This window comes from Moschus berezovskii, chromosome 22 (genome assembly GCF_049115385.1).
Source record: "Moschus berezovskii isolate FMDL1 chromosome 22, NW_MosBer_1.0, whole genome shotgun sequence".
NCBI lineage: Eukaryota > Metazoa > Chordata > Mammalia > Artiodactyla > Moschidae > Moschus > Moschus berezovskii.
Genome location: NC_142481.1, coordinates 10005001 through 10024910, shown reverse-complemented (window position 1 = coordinate 10024910; position 19910 = coordinate 10005001). Strand labels below are relative to the sequence as shown.

The 19910-nt window shown below is 48.8% G+C and overlaps 1 protein-coding gene across 2 annotated transcripts in view; it reads right to left on the bottom strand.

Annotated features, from left to right (window-relative positions):
- Positions 1 to 3892: 3892 nt before the first annotated feature.
- PRKD2 (protein kinase D2) overlaps positions 3893 to 19910 on the bottom strand; it is a 31824-nt gene continuing 15806 nt past the window's right edge. Inside the window, exons 10-18 of one of the 2 annotated variants that reach the window (XM_055411793.2) lie at positions 18571 to 18829; positions 16880 to 16932; positions 16663 to 16735; positions 15900 to 16006; positions 14884 to 15045; positions 10892 to 10990; positions 7290 to 7557; positions 4692 to 4777; positions 3893 to 4361 (exon numbers count right to left, since the gene is read on the bottom strand). In XM_055411793.2, the coding sequence (XP_055267768.1) occupies positions 4149 to 4361; positions 4692 to 4777; positions 7290 to 7557; positions 10892 to 10990; positions 14884 to 15045; positions 15900 to 16006; positions 16663 to 16735; positions 16880 to 16932; positions 18571 to 18829 (1320 nt within the window). In that variant the 3' untranslated portion in view covers positions 3893 to 4148. The remainder of the gene's footprint in view (positions 4362 to 4691; positions 4778 to 7289; positions 7558 to 10891; positions 10991 to 14883; positions 15046 to 15899; positions 16007 to 16662; positions 16736 to 16879; positions 16933 to 18570; positions 18830 to 19910) is intronic. The other variant, XM_055411794.2, reaches the window with a different exon arrangement.

Genomic DNA, 19910 nt, shown 5'->3' with positions numbered 1-19910 from the left:
ATACCCATTTCTCAGACAGACTTTGACTCCCTAAAAACCAGGACCCAGAAGATCGTGCAAGATCCTCCCTCCTTTGTGATCCCGGGTTACCGTCTGGTCCTGGACTGGAGAGAGATTGTGAGCAAAGACTCCAGAACCAGACCGCCTGGGGTGAGCCCGAGCTCTGCCACTTTCTAGCTGTGTGATCTTGGAAAACATGCTTGCCCTCCCTGTGCCCCACTTTCCTTAGCTGTCTAATCGGGGCTGTAATACTGTCTACTGCACAGAGTTGTTAGGAGGATTATGGGAGATGTTTGTCAAGTGCTTGGCGCACTTCCATTATAAAGAGCCACAGAAGGGTCTGATAAATAAGTTAAAAATAATCTTGTGAGTCCCACGGAGAAAAAATGAGTCTGGATTTTAGTAGAGATAAACTTTATTCAATCCTCCTCTTGTTTAAGACAAATGTAGACTGTCATTTATTGTTGTCGTTCAGTCACTAAGTTGTGTTTGACTCTTTGCAACCCCATGGATTGTAGCCCACCAGGCTCCTCTGTCCGTGGAATTTCCCAGGCAAGAATGCCAGAGTGAGTTGCCATTTCCTTAAGTTACATTAATTTACCAGCAGTGAGGAGATGATCAGGTTGAGGAAAGGGGATATGGAAAGCTTGCTCTCAAACAAGATTTTCTTGGCAGTAAGTGTGTGGGGTGATGTCAGGATTGGTTTTCATCCCTGCTGTTTGTGCAAGACCAGTGGAACCATTTTCTATGTAAAATGTTGGATCTGGAGCTGACTTAGGGTTCTGGTCACCAGCCATTTGAAGATAAGTATTCCTAGGAAGATAAATAAAAAGAGAATTGCTCATGACCCAATTAGGGAGTAAAACCAAAGATTTAAGACAAGAGTGCAGCCAGCTCAGTTCAGTTCAGTCGCTCAGTCGTGTCCTACTCTTTGCGACCCCATGAATCACAGCACGCCAGGCCTCCCTGTCCATCACCAGCTCCCGGAGTTCACTCAAACTCACCTCCATCGAGTCGGTGATGCCATCCAGCCATCTCATTCTCTGTCATCCCCGTCTCCTCCCACCCCCAATCCCTCCCAGCATCAGAGTCTTTTCCAGTGAGTCAACTCTTCGCATGAGGTGGCCAAAGTATTGGAGCTTCAGCTTTAGCGTCAGTCTTTCCAATGAATACCCAGGACTGATCTCCTTTAGAATGGACTGGTTGGATCTCCTTGCAGTCCAAGGGACTCTCAAGAGTCTTCTCCAACACCACAGTTCAAAAGCATCAATTCTTCGGCGATCAGCTTTCTTCACAGTCCAACTCTCACATCCATACATGACCACTGAGAAAACCATAGCCTTGACTAGACGGACCTTGGTTGCTCAGAGGGTTCCAAATAGGAGATGAAGAGAGATCCTTAGTAGGTGGTGTCAGAAGAGTGGTAGCAATTTTGTGGATTTCCTTGTTGGCCTTTGGATGGTGGTGATGATGTCTGCAGAGTTCCTGGGAATGAACGTACCACAGATGACTCCTGATCCATAGATGATAGGGTAGGGGGAGCTTCCTGTGCAGATGGAGCACTGAGTTGGGAAGGGTCTTAGAAGGGAGTATGGAAGGAGGGCATGGCAACCCAGTCTAGTATTCTTGCCGGGATAACCCCAGAGACAGAGGAGACTGGTAGGTTGTAGTCCATGGGGTCGCAAAGAATCAGACACCACTGAGCAACTGGGCACGCGGGCATGCACGCAAGCAGACACCCATGGAGAACTAAGATCTCACATGCCACGTGGTTAAGGCCAAAAAAATAAAAAAAATTAAACATTGTGGCAAATTGTGGCATCTCATCAAAATCATTGCTGGGCCCTGAGGGTGGTTGAAAGGTGGATGGACTATGAGATACTTAAGGGGTGGGGTGGCCCCTGTATCTACAAACCTGGGGGTAGCTTGCCCATTAATAGGGATGGTCATTTGCCTCTGTGGGTTGAGGGGTATTTATGGATGCAGAGGAGAAGGTCTGCTGGGAGTCACCAGGGAGAATGAATCTCAGGTTCAAATTCCTTTTATTTATTTAAATATTTATTTGGCTGTGTCAGGTCTTAGTTGTAGCATATGGGATCTAGTTCCCTGGTCAGGGATGGTACCCAGGCTCCCTGCATTGGGAGCATGGAGTCTTAGCCACTGGACCACCAGGGAAGTCCTTCAACTTCCTTTGTTGTATTTTAAAGCTGGACAGGCTCAAGTCCAACGTCCCTTTTCTTTATAGTACCTGTAGGTGTCTCTCTCAAGATTAGGCTTAGTGGTTTCTGATGGCCCAATAGGATGGATTTTTACCTATTTATCTCCAGTTGTTTAAGTAGCAGGACCTTAAATTGGATTGTGTGGATTTTTTTTTTTTTTTTTTTGCATCCTCATTTTGGACTCTCTTGGAGTTCTGTAATCAAGCTAACACAATGTTTTTGATTGTCTTTAGTTTCTGACCTCAGGATGTTGACAAAAGTCGTGGCCAGGATAGAAGCAGTGTGATTGTCAAGGATCAGGCCTGAGTAGTCTTTCCATCTATTTCCTGGTGTGGCTCTATCATTGCCGATGGATTTGTCCCTTTGTTGTCTACAGTCCTGGATTTTAGACCAGTTAGTTTTAGGAGAAACATTCAGGATGGGGTCTAAGAGACACGCCCAAAAAGTGTGGGCTTGGAATATGCCTCGGAGGTGTTCTGGTTTGTTTGGAGATCCTCACTGACTAGGGTTCACTCAACCTTTTCAAATTAAAGAGCTGCAACTCCCCAACCGGCCAGCAGATGGGCTAATTGATATAATTTGGGGAGACATGGAGCCTAAGCTCTAGGTACTAGCCTAATTTGTTTAGTTGCTAAGTCGTGTCTGAGTCTTTTGTGACCCCATGGACTGTAGCGCCCCAGGATCTTCTGTCCATGGGATTTTCCAGGCAAGAATACTGGAGTGGGTTGCCATTTCCTCCTCCAGGGGATCTTCCCAACCCAGGAATCAAACCCACATTTCCTGCATTGCAAGCAGTTTTTAATTGGCTGCTGAATACTATCCTGGTTTTATGGGGTGCAGGAAAATCTTTAACTATGGTGTGTAACTTCGAGCGTGACCAAGGTGTATAGAGAACTTGGCTAAGTGCATGCTCTGATTACTTGCCTTCAGCTCTAGGGCCAAAAGTCTGGGTGATAATGGGGAACTAGGGCACTGGAGGACAGGGGTCAAAGGACAGAGGTTCTCTCTGCCTACAACCGTCTGGGTGAAGGTGAACCTCAAGTCAGCTTAGAAGAACTGCCCCCAAAGACACCCAGGCTCATTCTAGGCTGCCCCACCCTCTTGGGCTCTCCCATTCCAGCCCTCCCCACTCTGGGTCCTCACTAGCCAGGAACAAGCCTGTCTTGCCCACTGGATGGTGAAACCCCTGAAGGCAGGACCTGGGCTGGTTCGGTCACCACCGTGTCCCCAGCATCACCCTGCACAGTGTGACAAATGGATGAGCCAGCGAATGAGAGAAGTCATTCCATCAACTTATAAGAAAATACCAGCTACTGTGTATCGACTTATACCATAGACCAGATGTGCAGTTGGTAGTAATTACACCAAATTAAAAAATTAAACCATTAAGCCATGAGATTACTTGAGCTTTTGAGTTTTCTAAATCCTTCACCCCTCCGATCATATTCCTTCTATCTCTCCTCCATTAATCTTCCCTCTCCTCTTTATGCTCTTTCATATCGTTTCCCTTTCTAGTCTTCCCTCCTGGCAGTGCTCCCTCTGTGTATTCTTTTATCGGTTAGTTCTCCTTCCAAAACTACTCTCCCTTCAGTGCCCCTCCCTCCATCCCTCCTCCATCCCATCTTTTTTCCAGATGAACTCCATCTTGGTGAGCAACAGACTCAATAATACGAGAGTGCGGTGTGGCCAAAGACCAAGGCCATAGGGCCAGAGATGAGGCCATTTTAATTACTGGGGAATTAACTTTGGAAATAACCCTGGCCCCTGCCCCTGCCCCCGCCCCCGCCATGCCCCTCCCTCGGGGGCGTGTCCAATTTGGGCAGGAAACTGCTTTTCTTAGAACAGTTCATCACTGGTAAGGTGTGGAGCGCTGCTCTCCGAGCACGCAAGGACAGCATCACGAGGCAGCCAGAGTGGGAGCCCGAGACCTCAGAGGACACTGATGCGCTCGGCCAGCCCCTGCATCTCGTGGTCTGGGGGTGGGAGGGTCCCACCAAGCACCCCGTCGGCTGGCCGCCCCGGCCCGGGTAGTGGGTGCTCTGCCACAAACTGCTCCCAGCGCGCATCGTCACTCTCGTGCGTGATGTACCGCTCGCCCATCTTCCCTTCCAGTTCCCGGAGGTCCACCCACGTCTGGTACTCCTGGGCCGGGGAGAACAGGGATCAGTTCCGGTGCTGCTCCAAGGGCAGCCAATAGTTGCCAGAGCATCACCCCCATGGGATCTGCCCTGCCAGTGAGAAGCCGGATACCAAGGACCGTGAAGCCACACCGTTCACAACCTACCTAGCCAATTAGCTCCACCTTCTACAGCCCAGCCAATGGGAGGCTCAGCCACATTCCCTGTCCACGGGAAATGTACCTACAACCTAAACTACCTTAGTATCCAAAAGAGATGTGGTTCCACGCCTTCCTCTATCCCAACGAATGACTCAACCCCTCCCACTTGGCTCTCAGCCCCGCCCCTTAATCACCTGTAACCAGGGGTGGCTGAGAGACTTGTCCACGCTGTAGCGCTTGCGCATCTTCACCTGCAGCAAGTTGTTGATGAGGTCGATGGCTGCATGGGAAGGAGAGAGACGGCTTAAATCCTGCGGGGTGAGGGGCCGCCCCTCCTTCAACAGGCACCCCACCCTACGCACCTGCCATGGGGACCTTCCTTCAGTGCAGAAGCCTCACCTGACGAATCACTTTCCCACCTATTTCCTCATTAAACTACACATTTATCCCCATCCCTCACGTTGGATCCTACGTCTCACCAAGTCTCTACCTCAGTTTCCCCATTCCTATGTCATCTTCATAGGTTTTCATACACAAGTATGTACAGGTACATCTATACTATATTTCACTTAGTATTTTTCTTTAAGCCAACTCATTTGCCCAAGACTGCTGGGATGTGGACAAAGCAAGTTGGTTAAAGAAAATATATTGTGTAGAGCATGCTGTCACTGTGTAAAAGGAGAAATAAGAGGATGCATGTGTCCATATCTGCTTGCATAAGTAGACAGACTTGTAATAGACACTGCCTTTGGGAAAGATGTCAAATAATAAGAGAGAATTTTCATTTTAGACCCTTTTGTACATAGAAAAAATTTGAACCATGTACATAACCCTTGGAAAATAGGTAGAATTTGGTTTTAAATCAATTCACTTTTTCAACTCACTTTTATATGTAATTATATAAAAATGTACTTTATATAAAATATAGGATACCAAATTATATAAAATGGAAACTTCCATCACCCTGGTCAATAGAAATCCTAAGATCAGTTGCTATATCCACAAAAATAAAATGAAAAGAAAACAATGTTATGAGATGATAATCAGTCACCAGTTTCCTGCAGAAGGCCCAGAGTCGGAGAGAGGCCTGCTCTCCATGAAAAGGATTAGCGAGTGTCAGGCATTCAAGACAAGCTAGCACTCGTCCAAGGCTCCCTGCTTGATCATGAGCCTTGAAAGACAAGGCCCCACTGTGTAAACTCCTCTGAGTATAGGCCTTGTTCTCACAGGCTCCCTCGCACACACACACACACACACACACACACTCAAATTCACTTGCATACACCAAAGGACACATTTTGACTGAGGGACTCCAGATCAGGTCCCCAAAGATAACCCCTTATACTGCTCCAGGACTCAAGTCAATCCACCTCCTCACTGCTCAGTGCTCATCTTTCTTGGGCCACCAACACCTTTTCCTGCACTGAGTAACCCCCTTTGCCTGCTCCATGAGGTCACACCCTCTATGCCCCTCCCCCTCCTCTTCACGGACCACTGGGCAACCTTCTTTCATGATCCCTTCTCTCCAGCTTATTCCAGTATTCCCAGAACCTAGGACAGTCAGTACTAGGCACAAAGTAGACAGTCAACACATACTTGTTGAAGAAACTCTTATGGATGAGTTTGGTTTTTCGTTTTGTTTTTCTCTGCACCTTGTATCTTTTGGAATCTCAGTTCCCTGACCAGGGATTGAACCCTGGCCATGGCAGTGAAAGCACTGAATCTTAATGACTAGACCACCAGGGAACTCCAAATGCTTGTCTTTTTAACTAACCTCCCTCCCACACATCTGTCTTCCTGAGCTTCTGATTTCAGAATTTGCCCTTTGTTCTAACTCATTTAAGGCATCTTCACACACCCCAGTATCTTAGCCTCGCCCTTGGCTCACTCTCACACCTGGCTTTGTCCCAAAGCTGGGGGCCCTCGAGTTTAATTTCCCAGACCCGTCTCCAAGTCAGCAAGAGCATCATAAAAACCATCACCACTACCAGGCCACGATGCCAAAGCCCCTATATGCAGAGATCCCAATGTCCACCTTTGTCCTGCCCCTGAGCCCCCACCCCCATAGCCCCATGCTTCTCCCAACCTCCACCTGTTCCCAGATTCCAGGCCTGACTTTGGTTTCAGGATCAGTCCTTCCCTTAGAAGTCTTCAGAAACCCTCCATGGCCCAGCCCCCCGTCTAGTGAAAGTGCTAGTCTCTCAGTCATGTCTGATTCTTTGTAACCCCATGGACTGCAGCCCATCTGCCAGGATCCTCTGTCCATGGGATTTCCCAGGACAGAATACGGGAGTGGGTTGCCATTCCCTTCTCCAGGGGATCTTCCCAACCCAGGGATCGAACCCAAGTCTTCCACAGTGGAGGCAGATTCTTTACCACCTAAGCCACCAGGGAAGCCCTGCCCCTTCTCTAGCTAAGCCCCTAAATCAGCTCCCTCCATCACTGGATCTAGTCCCAGGGCCCAGGCCCATCTTCATCCCAGTCAACGCCCCAATACTCGGCAAATTAGCCAAGCCCTTGTTCCTCAACCCTCCTCCCTGGCACCACTGCTTCTGCGGGGTTAATCCTTTGGGGGTCATAACCCCAAAGACTTCAGGGTCCAGCCAACACCTTGGGAAGACCTGTTCTTTCTCCTGGCCACCCCAGTCCTTTGATTTTCTCGGGTCTAGTCCTTCTCCCGGTCTCGCCCTAGACAAGCCAAGTATTAATTAATAGCCTCCAAGGTGACAAGTGCCCTAGTGCTCCTAGGGCACTTCCCTCGCCTGCGCCCAGGAGTCAAGCGAGCCCCGCACCTCCGGCCGAGATGCAGCTCCAAGGGCAGGCCGGATACATGAAGGCAGCATTCTGGATCTGGTCTTTGATGTCCTCGTCCTCGTTGAAGGGGAACGTGCCGCTGAGGCTGACGTACATGATCACGCCCACCGACCACATGTCCAGCGAGCGGTTGTAGCCCTGGTTGAGCAGCACCTCGGGCGCCAGGTAGGCCGGCGTGCCCACCACCGAGCGCCGGAAGGACTTCTCGCCGATGATGCGCGCGAAGCCGAAGTCGCACAGCTTCACCTGCGGAGGCGAGGGGTAGAGGGTCTCAGGGCGTGTGGAGGTTGCGCCTCCCCGCCTCTGCGCAAGCGTTCCGCCACTACGGTATCCCAGACAAAATTGAACGCTGGGTCGAATCCAGGCTCCTCTGCTCACTAGCTAGCTGGGTGACCCTGGGAAGGGAGCTTCCTCTGTCTGGGCCTCCGTTTATTCATCTGTACGAGAAGGAGGAGGATCCTACCAGTGCCTATCTCAAAGGGCTGTCCTGAGGATTATGTGGGTTTCATCTGTCTAAAGCTCACAGGACAATAAATGCCCGACCTGCAGTGAGAGCTCCGTAAAGGCTCCCTGCTGCTATCCCTCTGTCACGTCGAACGGGTCTCAACTTTCTTGTGCCTCTGTCTCCTCTTTTGCACCATGGCGATGCTAACTGTCCCTACCTTAAAGGATAGCTGTGTGAATTGAAAGAGTAAATACATGGGAAAATGGTAGGAGCAGCGGCGGATATTGAGCGAGCCTCGGGGCTCTCAGCTGAGGGACAGAAGTTCTCGAAGCCCCGTTTTTGTCATCCGGGTTGAGGATGTTAACAGCAACTGCCGATCAGGCTTCCCTGGGGATTAAAGGGCACCCAGCATGTACACAGCTAAGCATGGCATCCATGGTAATAGGTGTGAGCCTGTCTTGCCCTTGTTGGAGGCAGTCTAGGGTCATGGATTGGCTTCAGAGCCAGCAAGTCTGGGTTCAAGGTCCAGTCTGCTGCCTACCAGTCCATAGGCAGCTGCCACCTCTATTCGGATACTGTCCCTTCCCTACTCAAAACCCTTCTCTGGCTCACTATTGCCCCAAGCCTCTATTGCCTTCAAAACCAGCCACACCCCAACCCCTGACCCAAATCTCAATGTGACAGCCATACCACATTTTCCTAGGATTCTTTGCCCTTTTAACAGACCTTATAATCTTTTACTTTTCTAAGATCCACCCTTTTCTACCTATCTTATGATGGAATATTAAATGGCCATAAAAAGAAGTGAAGTACTGACATATGCTACAACATAAATGAACCTTGAAAACATTCAGGGAAAGAAGCCAGTCACAGAGGATGACATATTATTATTGTATATTCCATGTATGTACACATGAAGTACACAATATATGGAATATACAATAATATGTCATCCTCTGTGACTGGCTTCTTTCCCCGAATGTTTTCAAGGTTCATTTATGTTGTAGCATATGTCAGTACTTCATTTCTTTTTATGGCCATGTATATGGGCTTCCCTGGTGGCTCAGATGGTAAAGAATCTGCCTTCAGTGCAGGAAACCCAGGTTCAATCCCTGGGTCAAGAAGATCCCCTGGAGGAGGGCATGGCAACTCACTCCAGTATTCTTGCCTGGAGAATCCCAGGGACAGAGGAGCCTGGTGGGCTATAGCCCATGAGGTTGCAAAGAGTTGGACACGACTGAAGCTACTGAGCATACACGCGTGCGCGCGCACACACACACACACACACACACAGAGAGAGAGAGAGAGAAGTGTTCGTTTATTCCATTTACATGAAATGCTCAGAACAGACAAATCCACAGAAAGTGGATTAGTTGTTGTGGGTGGGGGGATGGTGCGATTGGAGGATGTTGGTTAAGAAACATGAGGTTTCTTTTGTGGTTATGAAAATGTTCCAAAATTGATCATGGTGATGGTTGCACAACTCTGAATATCCTAAAAGTCACTAAATTGTATAAAGTGGTAAATTGTATAGTATGCACATTACATCTCAATAAAACTGTTGTGTTTTGTTTTTAAAGTACACCACAGGGCCTTTGCACAGACTGCTCCCACTGACTAGAACACTCGTCCCCTCCCATCAAAAAACCTTCTCTGACTTTCCACTGGGCTATACAGTTTGAGCTCATAGAACTGTGTCACAGAACTCATCACAGATATAATTACATTTTTGTGACAATTTGACCAATATTTCATCTTCCCTCTATGAGCTTTGCTGTCCAGTATGGAAGGGAAGTAACTCCCAGTGCATTATATTTCTAGTGGATATTCTGCTGTAAGTTAGAGCTTCTCACACCCTACACTACTGACATTAGGGAAGGATAACCTTGTATTTTGGGGCTATCCTGTGCACTGTCCGATGCTTAGTGATCCCTAAATGCCAGTAGTAACGCTCCCCCTCAAACAGCTGTGACAACGAAAAACGTCTCCAATGTTGTCAAATATCCCCTGGGGTGCAAAACCAGCCCCAGCTGTAAACCAGTGGGCATGGAGATGGGGAACTCTCTACTTACTACAGTTGCTAATGCTCCAGCATGCAGCTTGGCACTAGTAGGCACACAATAATTTTTAGTTGATGAACAAAATGAACTTTTAAAATGAAATGAAATAGTCACAAAAGAGAGATAAGGAAGCAAAAACTTCACAGGGATGTGGAAGGGCTAAATGAGAACCTGTAGCTAAAAGCCCTCAAACACATTGGGCACCCAATCAACTATAGCTGTTATAATCATCACCCTTGCTCCATCTGGCTTTGCCTCAAGGGGATTCTCATCCAACCAGTCAGAGGCTCATCAAAACTGTTTTCCTGGGACCTCGCTGGTGGGCCAGCGGCTAAGAGGCTACGTTCCCAATGCAGGGGGTGTGGGTTTGATCCCTGGTCAGGGAACTAGATCCCACAACTAAAAAGTATCTCACATATGGAAGGGAAGATTGAAGATCCCACGTGCGGCAAATAAGACCAGAAGCAGCCAAATAAATAAATAAATATTAAAAACAAAGAAGAACACCAAAAAACTGTTTTCCTACACAGCCACAGAAGAAATTACCAGTTGCTCCCCTCCAATATCTGTTCTCTGCTTCTCCCCTTAATAAAAATTCTGATGAGCCACACGGCTCCTCACAATGAAAACTACATTTCCCAGCGTCCTTTGAAGCCCCACGTGATCAAGTTCTGACCAATGGAATGTGAGGCGTGCCCTGTGCACGTTCATATTCTTACCTTAGGGAAGGAAAGGGGTGCATCCGTTTCTTCTACCCCGTTTCTTTCCTCCCCCACGTTATCCTTTTACATTTGCGGGGTGGGGCAGCAGCGGCACAACATGGACCATGAAGACCAGGCAACGCCAGAGAGAGGCCAGAATAAGACAGCAGGAGCTGTGGTCCCAACACCATTGCACTGCTTTTTCACGCTCAAAATGATAATGCTAGTCCCTCTGTGAGTGAGAAGCAAGCCTCTGTCTCACTTAAGCCATTATCTTGGGTCTCTGTGGCTGATTAATTATCTTGATTGACACAGTCCCCACCCACGGTTAGTGTTAGATGGACTTCCCCAAATAAGGAGGGGACATTTCTGACCTGAGGAAATGGGTCGGCTGATGACAACAACACGTTTTCTGGTTTCAAGTCACAATGGACGATATTCTTGAAGTGAAGGTGTCTCAAAGCCACCAGGATCTGAGGGGAGGAGATGGCACCAGTAAAGTTAGTCCCTGCTGTGAGATTCCGCCTTCAATAGCCAGCCCTCCAAACCCCATCCATGCCATCACACCGCCCCCAACCCATCCCCCGCCCCGGACCAGGGAAGGCATTGGAGCACCAAAGAAGAAGCTCAGAACCCCAGAACCATTTCAGTCAAAGATAGAAGTTGGACATATAATTCTAGGGAGACTGAACTGGAGCAGTGGGTTTGGGAAGATCCTGACACCCTCTGACAGGCAGATCCTGATGAAAAAGAGCTATGAATAATGCAGCGGTTTCAAGCAGGTGCTATTGTGTGATTCAATTTTAAAAAAAATATTTTTCATGGATTAAAAACCTGAAATACTAAACAATTACAAACAGTACCAATATGACATAAATCAAACATAACACCCTTAAGAGGTGGGGTGTTATGTGGGTGTTAGGTGGGTTTGAGAGCCAGCCTTATCAAGGTAGCAAACCTGGCTCCACACTTACTAGCCTGATGCCTACAGCAAGTTACTTTACCTCTCTGGGTCTCAGTGTTCTCACCTGTAAAATGGGGGTAATAATAGAAACCATCCTCATGGGTTGCTGTGAGCTTTAAGTGAGTTGAGTGAGGTATATAAAGCGCTTAGGGCAGTGTCTGGCACACAGCAAGCACTCCATGTGAGCTGTTATTATTGTTGTTGTTTTGGTTATTATTCTTGTGATGGCCTGTTAGTGGACACCTTCCTGTGAGTGTTTCAAATAAAACTTTTCCTTCTGTAGCTGTTAATTTAAGAATATTCTATGATGGCAAGGTGAGCTGACTTAAACAAACAAACAAAAAACTGTTGGGCTTCCCTAGTGGCTTAGTGGTAAAGAATCTATATGCTAATGCAGGAGACATGGATTAACTCTCTGAGCAGGGAAGCTCCCACATGCTGCAAAGCAACTAAGCCCATGAGCCCCAACTATTGAACCTGGTCTCTAGAGCCCAGGAGCCGCAACTACTGAAGCCCTTGAACCCAAGAGCCTGTGCGCCACAAAAAGAGAAACCACTGCAATGAGAAGCCCGCACACTACAACTTGAGCAGCCACTGCTCGCCACAGCTAGAGAGAAGCCCAGGCTGCGATGAAGATCCAGCACAGCCAAAAATAAACAAATGAATAAAATAAAATAAAAAGACTGTTACCATTTGTAACTACTTATCTATGGAAGCCATGATTTTCCTTGATTCTACATAACTCAAACACAATGTCAAATTGTCAAAAGTGTTACATAAGCAAGAAGCTGTAATTTATATCTTAGAACTGAAATATTTGGAGTTTTTCGTTGTTTTCACTGGATGATGTTTGAGTATGGAAATACTATTTGAAAGCTACTGCTGAGGTCCAAGTTCCTCATGCTACAGACAGAGTGACTGGAGGTCCAAAGCTATATATGGACATCCTCTCCTGCATAACTTTAGTTTACTGATTTTCCCAACCCCTAGTAAATATGGTGATCAAAGAGGGTAGATGGGAAGCTGGACAGACCCAGGTTCAAACCTTAGCCAGACTGCTACCTGGCAGTGTGACCTTGTACCTGTATGACCTTGGGCGAGACCTAGGAAACCCCTCAACCTCAGTTTCCTCATCTGTAAAATGGAGATTATAATAATACCTACCTCAAAGATGGTTGTGAAGTTTATAAGTTCATGAGGTATAGGGCTTAGCTCAGGACTTGGGGTGGGGCAGGCAAGAGGCAAAAAGCAGAAATCTGCAGAGAGAAAGAGAAAGAGAGAGAAGAGCAAAGACAAAAAGAGAGAAAGAGATGAAAGATCAGAATGAAAGAGAAACTGCCTCAGTTGCTGAAGGCAGGCAGTTTCCTCTCCCCACCAGAAATTCAGATGGGCCTGCCTCAGTGAGTTTCTATCCACATCCCACAAGCCAGACTGACAAAAGCAGACAGCTTGGGAGAGCAAGGGTGCTGGGCCTGGAGAAAGGAAGCCAGCACAGGAGATTTTTCAACCAACAGAGAACATGTCCCAGAATCAAGTGTGGGGCCAGCCAGGTGGGAAGATCTTTCCGAGAAGGCGTGAAACCCCCAAAATAAAAGTAAACACCACAAACAAAATGAAGAGGAAAAGAAATACTGGGATAAAAGATGGGAACAACACAAGCAACAAAGATCCAGGGTTCTTCATATACAAAGAGCTCTTTACAATTCAATAAGAATAATATAACTGGAAAAAATTGGCCAAAGAGTGCATAAAGCACAGGTTAATAAACATGTGAAAATATGCTCAACCTCACTCGTAATTTTTAAACCACCAAGTGAAGCCATATGAAGTATTATTTTTCCACCTTTAAGACTAGTAATTATATTGGGAATTTCCTGGCAGTCCAGTGGCTAGGACTCAGCACTTTCACTGCCATGGCCCAGGTTCAACCCCTGGTTGGCAACTAAAATCCCTCAAGCCATGCAGCTTGGGGAAAAAAAAAGGACTGGTGAATATATTATCCAGAATAAGGACTGAGAAAATAGACACCCTCAAACTCTGTTGGTGAGAACAAAGATTGAAAGAGGTTTTAGAGAATAACTCGGCAACACCTTTCAAAAAAATTTTAAGCATATTTCCTTAGGCTTGGGAGTCTACTATTTGAAACATGTTCTATTGAAATCCTCCCACCAGAGCCTGTCGATGTTTGTAAACAAATGTTCACAGGCTGTTGTTTGCAGTAGTGGTATAGTGAAACCAACTACATGCTCAGCAACTGGAGAATTTAGTGATATTGTCACGGGATACAATTAAGAAAAAGAGACAGTTCTGCTAACTACATACTGAAATAGAACGGTCTTTCAGAAGCACTATTAAAGTGAAGAAAGTAAGAAGCAGAACAACAGTGTTATATGTGATGTGAAATCAATTTAAATGTATGTACGCACACACACAGACAAATAACACAAATTAGTTTGACTTTTGGAGAAGTGAATAGCAACCCACTCCAGTATTCTTGCCTGGAGAATTCCATGGACAGAGGAGCCTGGCGGGCTACAGTCCATGGGGTTGCAAAGAGTCAGACATGACTAAGCGACTAACACACTGTTTGACATTACTCGGTAAAAGCATGCTTCCAGGTTTAGATCCCACCTGCTGTGTGACCCTGGGTGAGTTACTTAAAGTCTCTGAGCTGCAGTAAAATGGGAGTAGTAATAACCACTACTACATAGGTTGCTAGGAAGATTACATAAACTAAAACAGTGGCCGGCATGCAGTAAGGGCTCAATAAGGGTTAGTGACCACATTGTTTATCATTCTCATTATCAGCACCCCCATCTCAGCCCTTCCCACTCTGGCTGATCACTATACAGACCCAGGGCTACTGAGGTCACCGCTGTGTCCTCACATTGTCCAACATGGGGCCAGACAGTGTTTGCTGAACCATTTAATAAATGAATGAATGAGCTCCCCAGAGAAAGGCTTCTCTCTCCTTCCCTTTTTCTTCGTGAAGTCAGGCCCAGCAAGCCTGACTTATTATATAAAGTATTAAAAGATAAAAAATAGTAGTTATTTTCTATAATATTATTATTACTGCTCTATTATTTTCAGCTTATTATGTACCTATTGATATTACTCTATTACTGCTATTCTACTAACTGTTTTATCATATTCTATTCATGGAGTCGCGGAGAGTCGGACACGACTGAGCGACTGAACTGAACTAAACTGATTCTAATTTTTAAAGTGTCATTCTAATACTTTTTCTAATGGTTATTACTCTATTGCTACATTTTCTCTTATCGGCTATTATGATTCTCACCCAATGTCTGCCTGCCCTTCAGGGCACACAGCACAGGTGCGTCTTGCAGGACAGGTGGGGAGCCAGGCTGGGGAGGCGGGCGATGGGCGGGGCGTGCTCACCTGGGTGATGAGGAACTTGGTGAGGCGCTCAGGCAGCCGGCCCTTCTCGCTGGAGAGGATCATCTCCAGCATGTCCCCGTGCAGCTTCTCCATCACCACAAACACCTTCTCCGGGGTCTCGAACATACATTCCAGGTTGACAATCCCTGGGTGCCGCAGGCTCTGGGGTGGGTGAGGTGGGGTGGGGAGGAGCAGGGTCAGGACCCAGGTCACCCATGAGCTTGGGACCCCAGAGGACAAGCCATAGGAGCGGGTGGACAACAAACAAGAAGAGGATGTCCCTGGAGGGCTGTTTCCCCCTGGGGGTGGCAGTGGGGGAGGGGAAAGGGTGTCCAGAGCCCCTGAGAGGACCACCCCTCCTGCACCACCAGGTGTCCAGAAGGATCTTTACATCATGCAGTTGTGGTGAAGGCCCAGGGTTGAGGGAACAAAAGGGAAGGGGGCCTGAAGAAATGGGAAGGAGCTTTGTACATCTGTATCTTTGAAATCCCACTCTCCTGGCTCTTCTCCAACCCTTGCCTAGCTGAACCCTATGTCTTCACACAGGTCCCCACCCAACCTACTCCCAGGGCTCCAGGCTCCAGTCCCACAACCCTTCCACCTCCCCTCCAATAGCAGCCAGTGGGATCTTCCTAAAGTTCACACATCTGACTCTGTCCCCCTCTTCGCTCAAAATCTTTCCATGGCTCCCTAGTACCCTCAGGAGAAAGCCCATAGGGTGGGACCCCACCCTGTTCCCTAGCCTCACCGCCTACCACCTTGCTTCATATAAACCATCTAGTAACCTTGAACCCCTTCAAGATCCTAGAAGACTTTGTGTTCCCTCTCAACTCTGGACCTTTGCACAGGCTGGTCCCTCTGCTCAGAATACATGTGCCACCCCTTCAGTCTCAACATGCATACTGCCTCCTCTAGGAAGCCTTCCCTGACCACCCCCAGACTGGAGGAAGTGGGAAAAGAAAGTCCTTGCAGGGTGGGGATGGGGGCAGAGCGGGACCACAGACACCAGAGGTCACCTGCAGAATGGCCACTTCGTTCCGGAGTTGGCTCTCCTGCTTGGTGGGGAAACGCAGTTTGTCGATGACCTTTACTGCCACATCCCGGCCTGTCTTCCGGTGCTTCCCTGGGCAGAGGGTAGGGGAGGTGGGGGATGAGAGGAGCAGGACCTTCCAATCCCAGCAAGAGGAAGACCCCACTAGAGACACACAGCTAGAGTTGGGCAGAGGTGGATGGATGAAAGGTCACCAAGGGGGCTCTGAGGGGCCCCCAGGAACGATGTCAAGGGTGGGGGGGCCCTAGGAATAAAGGTAGAATGAAGGAAGGTAAAGTCAGAGCTCTGAGGCGCTATGACATAAGAAACTAGATTTGTAACCAATCAGAATCCAGCATCTAGCTCTGCGGCCAATCAGCGCAGAGTTTACCTTCCCTATTAATAACGGGAGAAAGTCACTGGCCTTTCAGAGTGAGATGGCTCCCAGGATCCATCTTTCTTAATCAACTAGAAAAGGAGGTGAGCATGTGGCCAATCAGAAGGGGAGGTCTGGGGACTTCCCTGGAGGACCAGTGGCTAAGATTCTGAGCTCCCAATGCAGGGGCCCGGGTTCAATTCCAGGTCAGGAAACTAGATCCCACATGACACAGTGAAGATCGAAGATCCTGTGTGCCATAACCCAGGGAAGCCAAATAAATAAATAATTTAAAAGAAGAAGAAGAAGGGGAGATCTGGGGCCCAGAAACCCACAAGACGCCTTTCTAGGTCGGCTCTTGAAACATCCTTACCGCCATAGACCACTCCAAACTGGCCGGAGCCCAGCACCTCATCTGGGAAGATCTGGTAGACAGTGGCGATGTCCTGCAGGGTAGGGAGAGGGAGTCAGAGATGCGCATCGAGATGGGGGACGGTCATGGAGGCTGGGAGGGTGGGAGAGCTGGGAGGTTGTTTGGGGGTGGGGGGTGGGCACATCCTTGGGGCTGCCGGGTGTGGGTGGGGTCTTACCACATTCTCTTGAATCTGGCTGTTAGACACAGAGATGCTCAGAGAAGCTTGTCCTGGGGAGAGGGGAAGGTGGACGTGAGGAGACCCCAGGCTCAAGATCACCCGTAACTCCACTCTCTGGAGCCAGCAGTTAGACTGGACTCGTTCACTAAGAACCTCAGTTTTCTCATCCCGGAGAACGGGAATGATAAAAGGACCTCGGAGCATTTCATTCTGTGATCTCAGCACCAAGGGAGGCGTGATGATCCCATTTTACTGAGGAGGAAACTGGGGCTCGGTGGGAAACTGACTCAGGCTTCTTCCCCTGAATTTGCCCCACTACCCACCCAACCAGGGCCAGACATTTCCAAAGTCTTGATTCTTCTGCCATTGAACACCTGTCCCCACCCTGAGGAATATTCGGTCCTTGCCCCTTAGCCTCTTCCCTGGTCTCCCTGTCCTGTCTCCATCTCTCCTATTCCCCCTCCACAGGGAAGCCAGAGGGATCTTGCCAAAGCATAAGCCTAACTCTGTCCTTCCCCTGCTCAAAACCCTGCCATGGGGACTTCCCTGGTGGTCCAGTAGCTAAGACTCCACACTCCCAATGCAGGGGGCTGGGTTCAATTCCTGGTCAGGGAACTAGATCCCACAGGCTGCAACTAAGAGTTCCCATGCCCCAACTAAAGCTCCCGTGTGCTGCAACTAAGACCTGGCACAGCCAAATAAATAATTTTTTTTTTTTTAATTTAAAAAAATTCTGCTATGGCTCCCCAGTGTCCTGAGGGGGAAGGCCAAGTCCCTTAAATAGCCTAACAGGAAGTGTCTGGCCCCTCTGCCTCTTTGACTTCATCCTCTCCCTTGGTGATGTGCGTTCCGACACTCAGGCTTCCTCACCAGGCCTCCCATACATCAAAGTCTCTCCTTGGCACTTGCTCTTCCCTCTGCCAGGAATGCTCTTCCCCTCACTCTGGACTTAGTTAAATCCTCGTCATCTCCCAGTCTCAGCTCCCATGTTACCCTGGGACCACATTGGATTCCTCTAGCACACGTTCTACATCCCACCTGTCATTCACCCAGGAAGATCTGATGAACATCTGTCAGTTACCCTGGACTATGAGTTCCATAATATAGTGAACCAGGACGCTGATCATCCCTTGCCTCTGCCTGAAACAATTTCCCATTTCCTTTCTCTTCATTTCACCCCTCCTCGACTTCTAGGTCTTAGCCTGGATGTTGCCTCCTCCAGGAAGCCCTCCTGGATACTCAGGCTGGGTTAGTCACCCCCTCTGAGCTCCCACAGCCCTCTGGTTCCCCTGTCCCAGCCCTGCCAACTGTGAGTCATCAGTGTCTGGGGACAGGTCTGTCTTCCTTCTGGGACTGTGAGTCCCAGAAGAGGTGGGTGCTGGGCTGTTTTGGTCACAGCTGGGCCCACAGCACTGTCCGGCACAGGCCAGGCACAAAGGAGCATGAATTAAAAAGTCTGAACTCACAACCTGAAGGAGTCATTACTTCCCCCGGGACAAGACTCAGAAAGGGGAAGTGACATGCCCAAGGCTACACGTGAGGTCTCGGGCTTAATGATTTAGATTGATTTCTGCTGAGTCCAGAAGCCACACTCTCTGCTCTGCCATTCCCTAGCTCTTCCCTTCTCCAGGACCCTAACGAAGCCCTCCTAGACCCCTCTTCCCAGGGACCTGGAGTGGGGCCCTTACTGTGGGGTGCGTGGCCTGGGGCGCTGGGTGCATCCTGGAGGATGACAGGCATCAGGGCCTGGCGGATGGCCGTTTCCCAGCCCCGGGCAGTCTCGGCCCCCTGCCCGCTAGGCCCTCCTGGGGCCCCACCAGGGGTTTCTCCCACAAAGTAGGTGGCATTGGCAGTGACAATCTCGAAGCAGTGTGGGTTGGTGCCTGGTGGCACGAGGCTGAAGTTCTGGGCTGGCTCCACGGTGAGGATTTCAGACAGTGGAATTTCCTGGCAGGACAGAGATAGTATGCGTGAGGGCTCTGGGCAGACCCTGGTGCTCTCTACTTACTCAGATGAGCACACAGAATCCAGGGTTGGTGGGGAAGAGCCTGGTTTGCATGGAGTGGTCAGGAAAGGCCTCCTGGTGGAATTTGCATTGAAGCAGAGATCAGAAAGGTAAGAAGAGGCCAGCTGGTAGAGGAATGTTGGGAGGGGAAAGCATGTGCAAAGGTCCTGAGATAGAAAAGGCTTGTGTTCAAGGGACACGCCATATCCCCATTACATGGATGATGCCTGGCACAAAGTAGGTATGCCGGGTTTGAGGAATAAAAAAGGGAGATCAGGCTAGGGCCAGCTCTGCAGGGCCGCATGGGCCACAGGAAGGAGCCTGGGCTTTGACTCCAGGGCCCTGGGGAACCATGGAAGGGTTTAGTGCAAGGCAGGGAGCATTTCTCTCTGTGTGTGAAAGGTGAATGAGAGAGGATGGGATGGACAGAGGAGACAAGGAAGGAGGCAGAGGGGGGCCCTGGGAGGAGAGAAGGTGGAGGGTCTATGGAGAGGAAGAATATGCTTTGGAAAGTGTTGAAAGACAAAGGAAGGGAGGAAGAAAAGAAGGAAAGAGTGAGAAAGAGAGACTTATGAAACCAATAAAGCCAGGAGCCAGGACTTTACTGGGGGTCCAGTGGTTAGGACTCCGAGCTCCCAATGCAGGGGGTACAGGTTCGATCCCCGGTCAGGGATGATCCCACATACCGCATGGCCAAACCAAACGAACCAGGAGATGGAGATGCTGCGGCAGGGACGGTATTTTAGATAACATGGCTTGAGGAGGGTGGAAAGGATGAGAAGAAAGCAGCCATGGGATGGGTTAGGAGGATGCTCCGGAGCAGGTAAAAGTGAGGCGTCTGGGTTTTATTCCAAGGGCAGTGGGAGCCACTGGGAGGTTGTGATGGTTTTAATGGACTCCTCTGACTGCTGTGTGGAAAAACACAGTGAGGGCGAGGGCTGAAGCAAGGACCCGGGAGGAGACTCGCTGTAACTCAGGATTGGCATGGGAGGCACTGATGAACAAATACAAAGAAAGAATTCA